This window comes from Diorhabda sublineata, chromosome 4 (assembly GCF_026230105.1).
Source record: "Diorhabda sublineata isolate icDioSubl1.1 chromosome 4, icDioSubl1.1, whole genome shotgun sequence".
In the NCBI taxonomy this organism is placed as follows: Eukaryota; Metazoa; Arthropoda; class Insecta; order Coleoptera; family Chrysomelidae; genus Diorhabda; species Diorhabda sublineata.
In genome coordinates, this window is record NC_079477.1 from 9649853 (window position 1) to 9663617 (window position 13765).

The 13765-nt window shown below is 31.5% G+C and overlaps 1 protein-coding gene across 1 annotated transcript in view; it reads right to left on the minus strand.

Annotated features, from left to right (window-relative positions):
* Positions 1 to 986: 986 nt before the first annotated feature.
* LOC130442817 (neuroparsin-A-like) overlaps positions 987 to 13765 on the minus strand; it is a 46127-nt gene continuing 33348 nt past the window's right edge. The window contains exons 2-4 of the mRNA XM_056777176.1: positions 6189 to 6290; positions 2828 to 2951; positions 987 to 1313 (exon numbers count right to left, since the gene is read on the minus strand). Of these exons, the coding sequence (XP_056633154.1) occupies positions 1179 to 1313; positions 2828 to 2951; positions 6189 to 6253 (324 nt within the window). The 5' untranslated portion in view covers positions 6254 to 6290 and the 3' untranslated portion in view covers positions 987 to 1178. The remainder of the gene's footprint in view (positions 1314 to 2827; positions 2952 to 6188; positions 6291 to 13765) is intronic.

Genomic DNA, 13765 nt, shown 5'->3' on the forward strand with positions numbered 1-13765 from the left:
TGCGATGCGGAATTTATTAATAGGTAAGGAAGTCAATTGCTCGCACGGCCTTAGGACTTTGGTCGCTTTGCGACTAGCTACATTTGATCTCTCGTCCCCCCCCCTTGGCGACGCCCTTATCTCTGGGCTTTATGAGGTATAGCCTCTAACGATGAATAAGCATTGAACTTAAAACTAAAGAATTCTTCGATTATCTACAGACTAATACAATCAATAGTACTATTTTTTGAGCATCTAAATAAACTAACACTAATTAATATGTCTCAGTCAAATTTGAAGTGACTGCTGTCTATTATATCAAGAAGTTTGTTCCATCCTGATAATCTGGATAGGTATTGGAACGATTATTGTAAGCATTTAAATGATATTATCTGCGTAATCTCCGGCTATGTAAAGCTCTTTAACAATAGCTCTCAACTATGACCGTCTTAGAAACGGTTCACAAACAATACCCAAGTCGGTTGGAATCATAGAGATATTACAGATAGAGTAGGCATGCTATAGGCGCCCATACAAGTGGGAGCGTCTGGCCGATAGAAAGAGAGAGAGAGAATAATTTATGTATTGCTGTCTCTGTCTAATGGCGCATGCGCGTTAATTAGATTTCGTGTACGCACTTTACCGTTGCCCGTTGAATCAGAGACACGCATGCGTAGTACGCAACAAAAGAAAGAGATAGAAATACATAAATGATTCTCTTTCTCTTTTCATTCGCGAGACGCTCTCACTTGTAGGCATGCCTACTCTATGGTAATATCTCTATGGTTGGAATACAAAACAGAATCGTTCGTATAACGGTAACTGTCCGATTGGATCTATATTGCGCAGAATCGTTACCGTACCAAGGACGGTTTTTGATGGGTTGGAACGTACTTGAGGACTCTTTAGTTATATCTTTTATTATACCTGTTATAATTTCATACTTTATTTGAATGCTTTTGTATATACTTTGATATATTCTAAGAGGTTATGGAAATGAAACTCAGTTTTTCGAAATGTACAAAGTACCCTTCTTTTTATTTTGTCTGCGTTAATTGAGATCAATAATAAATTATATACATTTACAGACATTATAGTCACATCATTGAAAACTATGCTGAATTCATTAATTTGATAATATTCGTCGACTGGTTCAATAAATAATACTGATTAAGGTTAATAGAAAATCACAGTGGAGTTTAATATTTCCCGCCGTAGCATTGCAATGTCTGAAGAGAGCAACCATGGCAGCGGTCGTCTATCGTGCTGCACATCATACCTTCACCGCATTGTCCTAAGATATCCAGAGGACCACCACATCGATCTCCGGGTCCCTGTAACAAATATTAATAGGTGATAGACAAAGCGCGCAATAATAAATTTTTTTTTTGTGAAAAAATTTGAATCGTCTACGAAATTTACAAATAAAATAAATTCAAATTGATACCACATATTCCATAGTTGCATCTGAATTATATGATACGACAGGTGTAAGGTAACTTCACAGAAATAAATTATTTTACGTAACAATTTACATTAATTCAAATTATAATAGCTTCATGATTATACAGGGTGCGATATAATAACTTTCAAATGCGCTCCATTTAGTCGATTGATGTCGCAGCGGAGTTTTGTCCAACATAGTTCCGTCGCCATAATGCGTTAGCCCAGTGAGAAGAATGAGTTTGCCGTCGAACGGATGTTCCACGATCAAAAACCAGCGCCCCATTCGGAAGCGCTTTAATTTTAGTCCAGTTGGCATTCAAAGTTTATTGTTTAGTGAATCACTACGTTAAAAAAAATTACCAATGCGACAAACCTTAGAATAGGAGTCCGGCGGCTCGTTAAATCAGCTGAGAACATTGAAGCAGTAAGAGCTTCAATATTGCGATTTTACAGCATTCTTTGAGCAAACATGCTTCAGAAGTTGGACTTCCCTCTCTTTCTATAAGGAGTTATCAATGAAGACTTACATTTCCATCCATACAAGGTAGCAATTGTGCGGAAACTATCAGAACGTGACTAAAATTCTTGAAGGAAGGCGTGTAAGGTTCTTTTAAATGTGTTTCCTGTGGAATGTCCTTTGAATTTACCTGAAGTAGTTACCTTAGCAGCAATTATTGGCACCTGAGTCTTTGAGGAGAATTAAGTCTCAGTGTCAGTAATTTTGTGCTGATATATAAATATGTACAGGATTATTTTTTCACAGCTAGATGAATTTAACTTGACATTTGGTTTCAAAAAGACTGTGGAAGGGCATACCCCGCAAAAACATTGACGGTTATTTTAACTTTCCAGAAATTTTGTCCACTTTTTTATGGGATTTTTAAAATGTGTAGTTTCATATTAACCAATCCTAAATTCAAGTGTTGTAGGTTGTAACGTTTAAAAATTATCACCTACTAAACTGTCAAATAGGCTAAGAGTCAATGTTTCAAAAAATGAGGACGTATTGGGTGAGTGAAGAGTACTATACTTTTGTGATGTATATGAAGTAGAAAAAAGTTTAAATAGCGTATTTATGCTAATACTTAATAGATTGACTAATTGATGTTTCGATTTAGCTAGTACATGTGTTTTAACAAGTTTTGGTTCACATTTTTCGTTTAGCAAAAACAAGAAATATGATTTCAACAAATGCATCGTATTGTCATAAAACAAATGAAATCATGAATTACAGATGATAAATGTGATACAAAACGTTTATGTTATACCAATAACATTTTTCGAAATTCACTTGGTGACTATGTATCAATTCATCATTATTTTCATTATAAATGTTACGAAATAATAATTTTTCTCATACCAGCTTTTAATAAGTAAGAAATTTGATTTAATGTGTACTCACCTTTGCACAGATTCTTCTATCGCAAGCATTTCGCACTTCACCCCAAATACAGACGTCAGCTGGCTCAGCGTTGCATTCAGCTTTGTCTTTGCACGGTTTACAGACCCATACACTTCCCATACACCTACAATAATAAGAAAATTAATAACATTTTTTGATTTCTATTCTTGCTTAAGTTGGTAATTAGGATTCACATTTTTTTAGTAATCGATTAGAAAGTTGAAAGAGCTCAATTTAATATCCACAACGCAGGACCAGCAGTAATTGGTGAAACCGCGGGTAGATGATTGTGTATAAATGAAAGTTGCAAAAATTGTAGCAAAACGATTGGCAATTATTCTAATAGAAAATATCCGATGTGAAACAGGAAGTGAAGCCTTGACCCGGTCAATTAGCAATCCGCAAAATGTGAGATATGCATACAACGTTGGAATTGAAACTAGATTCGGATTGAGTCGTGCGCTCATCAATTCAGCCATTATTCACGGGCCTTATGTAAGACAATTCATGAGTTGGAAGGAGCACACATTATAAAGAATTATTTCGTGTGCTCTTATTCTACACATATCTGTCTCCTTTTTCTTCAATGTGTGTCTCCCATGCTATTTACAAAATGGCTTCTCGTACACCCCTAAAAGAAGCGTATTAGAACATTACATGTAGTGGAATTTCCTCTTTTCTTTTGCATCTTTGAGATTGAGCATCATGTGTGTTGCCCATCATCTTGAGGTGCTTTGACGTATACCAGTGGCCAATAATCAACCCAATGATCAGCCTTAGTTGACTTCTTTCGAGTTGGATCTGACAGTACAGCAGTATCTTGGATGCCCTCTTGAAGAGGATTTTGGTGTGATGCATGCCGGTGATTTACAGACACCTGATTACAAATCTGTCCATGACACTTTTGATGACACCATCGGATACGGGAATTGGGGAGACCGTTAGCGTATTGGTGGCAGCACTTTCCGCCGTTTATTCCCTGATACCAGAGAAAATTTAACATACCGGCTCGATGTAGTTTTGTACCACTTTAGAAATGATTACCACCGTTCCAGTACCTAAAGAACTTGTTAACAATCTTAAGAATGATTTAGAAATAATAACACCATAAAATTTTTTTTGGGTAATAGGACAGTCATCTTTTATATTGATAAAATATTTATTGATGAATCTGTATTATTAAACAGACTAATTGTGGTTCAAGGAAGTAATCTTATATCCAAACTAAAATATCAGGTGATAAGTATGCAATTACATACATTTTTGGGGCGCATCCTATATAAAAATTATCAGTCCGTTAGTAATTTTTTCGTGAACAAAAGGAATTATTCGAATTTAGTGGAAAATATATTGACTGAAAAATAAAAAAGGCGTAATATCAACCCTCAAAAATATGTGTTTGGGGAAAGAATATTCGTTTCTACGGTCAATTATGGTGGTTGTTTTAATTGATTATTGAGGCTGAAGTGAAAATTTATTAATCAAAATAGAATATTGAGAAAAAAGAATACATCCATCTTAAGTGTTCTGAGTTTGAAAAGGATTTGAGTCGACGAATATGTCCAAATTCGAGTCAAATAGCAAAGCAAAGTGAAGAAAAATTGCGATGAATACACATTAATAAGAATAAACTTGAAAAATAATTATTTTGGCTAGTGCAGTGTTTTTTAAATTTCTTACTATCTTTCAAAATAATTATTTCAAAAGGTATTTGACTTGCATTAACCTTGAGACGGTCAACGTATCTAATCAAAGAATGGCATTTAGCCGTTTGACGCTTAACAATAATACAGACTGATTTATCTGGGAATGAAATAAAATTTTAGTTGTATCTTCACCACCAATTACCTAAATAAATCCAGGACGATATCTATGTCTTATTAGTTATTAAAGAGTTATTATAATCATTATTCTAGGGGAGAAGTTCCATAAATTCAATTATATAACTCGAAAAAAATTTAATGGTTAAAATATTTCCATTTGTATTTTCAGTCATTTTCACATAACATATTGATGTAATTAGGGTGTTCCAATTTAGAGATATGACGTTATAGTTGATTATGTTAAATAACAATGTAACGTTAATAGCTACTTTTATATACATAGCTGCTAAATATTGAATATTTTTCTATAATATAGAAGGAAAATGGAATCAAACAAAAGCTTTTTTTGATATTTGTACAGCCTGTATACTTTATCATGTTATAAAAAACCAGTAATTTATCACGGGGAGAGGAAAGTAATGTAGTTTATGTGTTAATCGATATTTTTCAGTTCATTGTCTACTTTCTACTGTCTACTTTTAATTTAATTTTAGATTTTGAAATTTGTAATTGCGACTAACAACATTAGTGATTTTAATCCAAGACTTTTGTATGAAATTATTGATTATTGAAATTTTACAAAAGATTAGGGCAAGAGCACGTTACCTATCTATTCAGGTTAGGGGAAAGAGCAAGCAAGAAAAACCAATTCGAATTAACAAACTTTCTTTAAGGAAAGTATCAAAATATCTGTTCAACACTATATTTATATTTGGACGATGATTCTGATTGAATAATTTGACACTACTACAATATTTGGAATTATTTTAAGAAGAATTGACTAATTTGCTTCTTAGACTTTACAAATAGAGACATATGGACGTGTTTCTTTTCTTTGTGATTATATCGATATTGTCTTTCAAACCGGTGGATGAAGAGGATCTATCAAATCGATTTCCAGATTCCAATCTATTGAAGTTCTTTTTATAGGGGTGCTTGGATTTCAAAAATTTCAAGACCAAACCGATAGAGAGACAAATAATAAATAAGTGCAGATTAAGTTGAATGGTAATTAGGATAACGTTAAATAGTCAACTACGAGGATTTATTCATATTTCGTTACTGCAGACCTTTATAACCCATGACTATTCTCACCGTTCCCCAATTCTTCTCTACAGGTTGCGAACCTTGACCTTTACACTCCAATTCAATTGTACCTGCCTAATACCCTTTAACACCGCACACAACAATTTTTTTGGCTTTCCTATTCTTTGTTATCTCCTTACCCTTCATTAACTATCAGTTTAAAATATATATTTTCTAGTATCCTTGTGATATGTCCAACCATCTCACTCATTGAGCATTTATGAATCTTCAAGATTTTGTTTGTAATTGTGAGAATTTATTAAGAAATGATTAAATTCAATTCTTTGATTATCATGTGATTGGTAAATTATGAAAATTTGATATTTAGGACGATATATGGGTACGGGTATAAACTATTATTGTTTGTAAACAATCGTAATTGAAAGTAGTATTTGTATTATTGAATTTAATTCATATTACATATCCCTTCTCAAAACGAGAATTATACTTACATATCAGGGTGTAACAAAAAAATGACAGAGATTATCAACATCATTAAAGTAATTGCAGAGTTCATTTTTGTGATGTCAAAATTTTCTTTCGAAGTACTTGTCCTGAAACAAATAAAAACTAATTATTTACTGCTCAAATATTTCCGTCAGATTTTTATTGGAAACCAGACAAATAGTATATAATGAGAACTGCTGAATTTATGAGGAAAATGATTTATGTATGTGAAAGTTTTGATGTTAAACTTACTGAACATTTTGTATATTAGTATGCATGACTATACAAACTTTACTCATTAGCGGATTAGCAGCTAATTTTTAACAAGTAAAAAGTTTTATACAATTATTTAAATAATTTTAAAAACCAATTGTACCAAAATTTACTCTAAAAATTTCATTTATAGTGCATTCTAAAATAAATGAAGTGTGGTTTCTTATTTTAATCGGAATTAATTTTTTTTTCTATAAGATCGAAAATAATTTTAGAATAAAAATTAAATTGAAAGTTGTAAATTGTAAGCTGCCTTTCCGAACTTTGAACTCAAATTATTTTATATTTGAAGCTTGAATTCGCTATTGTTTATTTTACATAAAAACATTATAAAAATTTCAATTTCGAAGTAGTTTAATGAACAATGCTATTATATAATGACAAAAATGCCAAATAGCACATTCTGTTTCATGAAAAGATATAAAATATTTGAAATTCTTTTTTATTTAAGAAGCGAGAAAGTAAGCGGAAGCTGATTAAGAGTGATGAAACTTTGATTAGAAAATTTCATTTAAACAGACAGAAAAACTAACAAAAAATGTAATAAATAGACATGAATATTACAACCCAGTATTTAAGGAAATTTGAAAAAGGAAAAAAAATAGATTTCACATTTAGCTACTCAACATATTCTAAACAGAAAGACCAACTAAGAGATAAACAGAATAATTAAGATATGAAAAAAGAAAATGTTAGAGAAAAATAGTAGTATCAATGAATGCGTGTTAATGATGTATCCATGATTAGATTTACAAATAATCCGAAGCGAAGGAAGCCTAAACTTAAGTACAACTAATTATTCCATACTTAGCAAAAGAGATCAGTGAAAATATGTATATTTTAAACATAATGCACAAGTAAGAATTTGAGGTTTTTGAGTACATTTTTTTCCAAATTCTTCATTTTCAGTTGGTATTACCATTTCCCATAAGTATAAAAAGTCACCAAGTGAATATAACTACAATATATGCCCATCAGAGAACGAGAAAATTTGAATTACTATCTGACAAAGTTCATCATAGTTTCTTGAGGAGTTTTACTATTGAATAATTTGTACAGGTTAGGGCATTTGGGGAATTTCCCTCTATCGATTGTCTTTGGAACTACATATTTTTCCCAAAGAAAACTTTAGAGGTAATTGAACATAAATTTTTAGAATGCTGCTAGTCTTATATCGAATTTCATTCCATGGATACAGATTTCTTAGATTCTACTTTCATAGAAAACAGAAAACAACGATATAGATGTAAAAGGAAATGGGATTAAATGTATCTAAATAATATGTTTAAGTTCTTGAAAACAGAGCCCCAAGAAAAGTACAAGATGCCTTAGATATTGATAGCTCATCAAATCGTGGGAGAACATGTAGTTATAACAATTTACAATTGAAATTATCAAAGGAAAAAGAGCTTGCTTCAGCTTTGAGAGAAAATAATCATTCCAAATGTGGTCCAGCAGCAGTATAGAAATTTACTTTCTCTATGAACTTTAGATGAGACAGTTCCAGAGCCTTGTATAGCTGATTCCAACCATGAAGAATGGACTAACGTTTGAAACTAACATACATGTTGGACTCATTATGTACGAAAATACAATTTTCTATTACTATGAGTCAAGTGAGTACAACATAAAAATTGTAGATGTTAATGTAATCAAGAAGAAACCTAGACAAAACTTAAATCAAAAGAATTAGTTGAAGTTCCATGAGCATAATTAAATCTATAAAATAATTTTTAAATTTCAAATTTGGTATAATAAGTATATGGTATATTTTCGATTAATATTCCATACTAACCCCTAATATTAGACGTGAATGAAGCACAACTAAAGTCACTAAGAATAGTTTGTTGAATTATTGATGTCACAATCAAATTAAGAGTTTGAATTATTAAGTGATTTTCATGCTGTAACAATTAATTTATAAATTTTCGTATTAAGAAATCAAATAATAATTGAAAAATTGAATTATATCATTGAAGGTATCAACAAAGCTATAAAAAATAGTCATTATTAGTTATTTATAGAGCCCATTACAATAAGAACAAAACTATGTTTTCAATCCTTAAAAAAACATAATAAAACTAACTATCGACTGATAACGTCATAAATCAATGTTGCACCAGCTTAATGTTTTGAGAAAAAATGAAATTAATAGCTTAATTGTTATATATTATCAATTTTTAACTACTTCCTGTTTGATAATAGAATTGGTGATAGATCTATTAATTGTTAATAGTTATAATTAAGTTATTGTTATAAAAGAATCAATAAGATTGTCCATAAAATTATTCATAAGTTTCAAACTATTGGAACAAAACTTTCTATGCAACAAACCAAGCTAGATAATACCGTATCGTCTTTATATCGCATAAATATAGAGGGACCGGTAAGTAATGTCGAATATGTGCATGCTGATACCTTATTGTCATTTGTCAGCTAATTGTATACTTTAAATTCAAAGTAAAAGACATTTTAACTTTTTCGCAATTTTAGTTGAAATGGTCAATTAAATACTAAAAAAACAAATCCGGAATTGTATGATTTTTGATTTTCTCTAGACTAGAAATACAACAATGCCTAAATGGTTCTCTGAGTTCACATCAGGTAATTTTGATCTCTCTGACTTCTATCGATCATATTCCCCATAATTTGTCTGGTGAGAACAAAATCAACCGACACATGCTACTTATTGCTTTAAAGGTACCAAACTGAACCGTTTTTTCATCGTTTGATCACTGAAAACGAAAATTGAGTCCTATATGATAATCTAAAACAAAAAAGGCAGTATCCCTCTAAAAATGGATCACCCCAAAGTAGATTTGTTCATTTTGAAGTGCTGAAACTTGAATATACTCTTAATACAGATCTTTACTGTGTACAATCTTTAATCGAAAAGTATCCGTCGATTATCAACAGAAAAAAGTGTTATCCTGCAACACCACAAAACTAGACCGCATTATGTAGACCGAAAAATTATTAATTGAGGTGAAAGGTATTGCATCGCCAACCAAACTACATATTGATGGTGACAGACTAAAGTAAGAAACACCAAAAAACTAAGAAAGGACACCAGATCTCAGGACATATGAAGTAGGTAGCTTAAAGAACTAGCTTCTAGCTGAACAATTTCATAATGTTATGTCCACAACTTCAGAGAATAAGCTAACGTGAGAATAGGTCGAAATGGAATGGCGAGAAATAGAAAAAGAAATGAAGGAATGAATGATTTGATGAAGATCGCTGAAAAGCATTGAGAAGAAGAAACAGGGCAAGATAATTGAAGTTAAATAATCCATCTGATGAAATAAATAAGGAGTATGCAGATCAAAGGAAAAATGCAAAAATGTTTGCAGAAGTAAAAAACGGGAAAATTTAGAAAAACTAATAAAAGAACTTTATATAAATAAAGGTATAAAAAAATTTCCACCAAGATGCAAGAAGAAGCAAGAAATCAGTCGTAGTTGGGCAGAGATACTATCGACGTACAAACGGATGTCTAATAAGAAACAGAAAAGGAAAAGTTTATAGGTGGAGGCAATACTTTGATGAACCTCCAAATGAACAGGAAAACGCAGAAAGTGAGTCGCAGGAAGAGGAGTAAGAGAGCTACCAAACTCCTATAGTGAAACCATCAACAGAAATTGAAATGAAGGATGTAATAAAGATAAGCAATTATTTGCCCCATGCATAAGAAGGGAGATAAGACTGACTGCAGAAATTACAGGAGCATTACTTTACTGGATGTTGTGTATAAAGTGCTGGCGAGAATCATAAGAAACCGATTAGATAAATACTACAAACAAGTGGAGGAGTATCAAGGCGAGTATCAAAATAGGAAGATCTACTAGCAATCAAATTTTTGTGTTAAAAACAATACAGAATAAGCATTTACTTAATTTGAAGCTATTATTTATCGACGTTAAATAGGCATATGATTCAATATCATTAAAATACCTGCTCTAGCAAAACTTGGAATACCTAAAAAATTAATATGATTGGTGAAACTGACACTAAGCAAAACATAGTATCCATAGAAGGAAGCTTATCAACAGTGGATTACGATTAGTGGTAGTGGATTACGATTCCAAGGAATGATTTATAATAATAAAAGGCAAGTACTACTACAAAAAAATGTTCTTACTATTTGAAAAGATAGCTAAAAGATATGAGCTACGTCTCAACGAACATAAGACCAAACATATGGAAATGGGTAAAGACTTTTTCAGTGACAACCAATTAAAAATGACAACAGAGCAAAACAAGGAGTTCCGATTCGATAGAGTCCTAGAGTTTGAATAGCCGGGAGCCACGGTAAACAAGTAAAGGGAACGAGATTGACAAGAGACAATTAAACAGTTGGAATTCTATTAATGACCAAAGATATCTCAAGAGTAGCGAAGCTAAGAGTGTAAGTACAGTTATACAACCTACGGTGTTATATGGTAGTGAATTCTGGGTCATGAATAAGAAAAAGGAAAACACGCTAAATGCATGGGAGAGAGGAGAATTGGGGTAGAGGTACGAATGAATTAGGGGTACGAGCGGAACAAGATCAATGGGGAAGAAGAACGAATTCAGATATTGAAAAGTTATATGGTCAAGCAGACACCGGCTATATATTAAGGGCAAAAATACTACGTTGGTTGGGGCATATAGACAGAAAATAGGTGTGTGAAGAGAGTGTAGACGGCAGGAAGGAAGGAAGAAAAGAGCATCCTCGTAGAAAATGGCTAGATGCTTGTTAAGTAGACTTACATAAGACTGGTGCAATGCGCTACTAATAATTATAGCAATTGATTGCAGATGTACATATTACCATATTACAATATCATATTTTGTTTCATTATTTGAATATGAAGAAATTAATGCCGAACAAAAATTTGAGATTCCTCAATGATGCTATTCATTTTATTCTTGTAAAACAGCGTCGAAGAAATGATTGAGTTTCTGTTCAAACTATTTCTCAATTCAGTTTCTTTTGGAGCCTGGATGGGAAGAATCTTACGATTTAAAAGGTAATAGATTAAAGAGTTTCAATTAATTAAAAAAGTAGGTATTTAGAGCACAAAATAAATAATATTTGAAGCACAGATAGTAAACATCAATGATTGTTGCAGTTTTTAAAACTAATGAACCGTTAGCAACATCTTTAAGATATTGTCATCTTCTCGACATCAATTTCAAGTTCTTTTTTTCCATAAATCATTGTTTATAATCTTTCTAGAGGTTAGGGATGTGATGAAAAATATGGAGAATGAATTCTTCTAGCTTGCATCTATTCTAACTCTCATTTTCTCATGTTTGGAGTCAAGTAGCGACAAGTTCAAACTCGGACTTATCAGCCTGTTAGCAAAACCAATTTGACAAATCCTATTTGCTGGGTCTATAATGGAACATAGATATTAAGAAGCGCATCAAATTCAACATCAAGTTGATAAAAAATACCTAAGTAGCTTACGGAATGCTGAAATATGTATATTGTGATTACCTAGTAACTTTGAAGTTTATTCACAATAGATATTAGTGGAAATAAGCCATTTCGAATAACAAATGAAAATGGGTAAAATGAGGACGAACTGTTTTGTTCAAACAGACTATTCGAAAGGTTAGTGAACAGTTAATTTGCGATTAAGACTATTGCGTGCTCAATTTATTCAGAGACTTTTCACTGATGAAAAAAATCGTATATAATTTGCTTTGATTCAAATGACCCGAATATAACTCCAAAAATTGTTACTGGAGGTGAAAGTGGCTCGATGGAAAATCGAACTAAAAAGCCAAGTGAAAATCGAACCTCAATATCATGAGTTCGTTCCCAGGATAAAAACTGCGAGCAAATTTTACAAATAGACGCTGGAATATTTACGAAACGATATGCAAATGGAAAGGCTTTGAAATGGGCCCATAGCTTTCTTCTTTAAAATGACATTTTGGCTACTAAAAGTCTTACTGTTGTGATATCATTTCTAGTATGCATCAAACTTTGGGATACGTGCATTGCTAGTCAAAGTCAGAAATTCCAAGGAGATTAATTAAAATTTCGCGTTATCTTTTCACTTCGTTTTTAATAAAATAATTCACAATATTTTTTAACACACCTTGTACAGAAGGAGAATGCAACTAACACTGAATGAATGTAGTTAGACTCGCATATTTTCGGAGTAGTCTTTTTTGGATTTTTCACTTCTCTTATGAATCCATGATTTTTAGTCCAATTTAACATAAGTATATTTTTTTCAATATTTCCAAAGTTTGATTATATATTTTCTTCTCATAATTTTTAGCTTTTGGTAACATATCAAACCTTGTTTTAATTCAGATAACATCTTACCTTTTAATACATTGAACGAATATTCTTATGTAATCTACTTATTCAACTTATTTTCATATTGGGTTTTTGAACTTTTTATATAATTGTTCACGAAACCGAGTCACTGACTGATTTATTGACACTGACATTTGTTTATTTGCGGAATTGTAAAATTCATGTTTCTTACAATCTGTTGTTTCTGCAAAACAACGACAATGACCCTAAATATAAGCAAATGTTATTTAGTATTTTTCCTAAGTTATTTACTGTTTCTAGGCGAATACCTTACCTGAAAGAAAATCCATGTTTGAACTTTTAACCTCGATATACAGATAAATGAACGCAAGGTTTAATTTTAATTGAAATGAAGTATTTATGTCAAGAATTTTACCATTTGGTTGAGTAATAAATAATGATATAAAATAGTGTAGTGTAAACAGAAAATAAGTAATCGCTTTCATTTTACCAATAAAAAACAAAAATCATGACAACAGTAATTATATAAAAATTCCATTCACCGATATGCAAACGATTTATATTCTTCCTTATAGCATTTAAATTCGGTATTATGTCATACATATACAGATGCAGTTTTTATGTATTTTATATTTGTGTTAGCATCATAGATCAAAAAGGTATCAAAAACAACATAAAATTAGGAGTGTGCAATAATTTAGTATACAAGGTATGCAGAGGCGGCTTTTCATAAGGGCAATAGAGCTGCGGAACTCTCGAAAAATTAAAATGTGAATAAATGTTAATAACATTATTTTAATAATAATTCGAACTGATATATTTCCTATTATCTATTTTTTTTTTAATATTCAATGGAAATTATAGAGTAAACTGATGTAAAGAAAAAAACTATATTAAAAATTCACTCAAGTATTTATGCCAAAAAATTGGATTTAAGGCTGGAATTAAAAAAATTCCTAATATTATTTCCCCTGCATACTTTGCGTGGACGAAAAAGCTTGGATGGAAATAGGGGTCACCGAT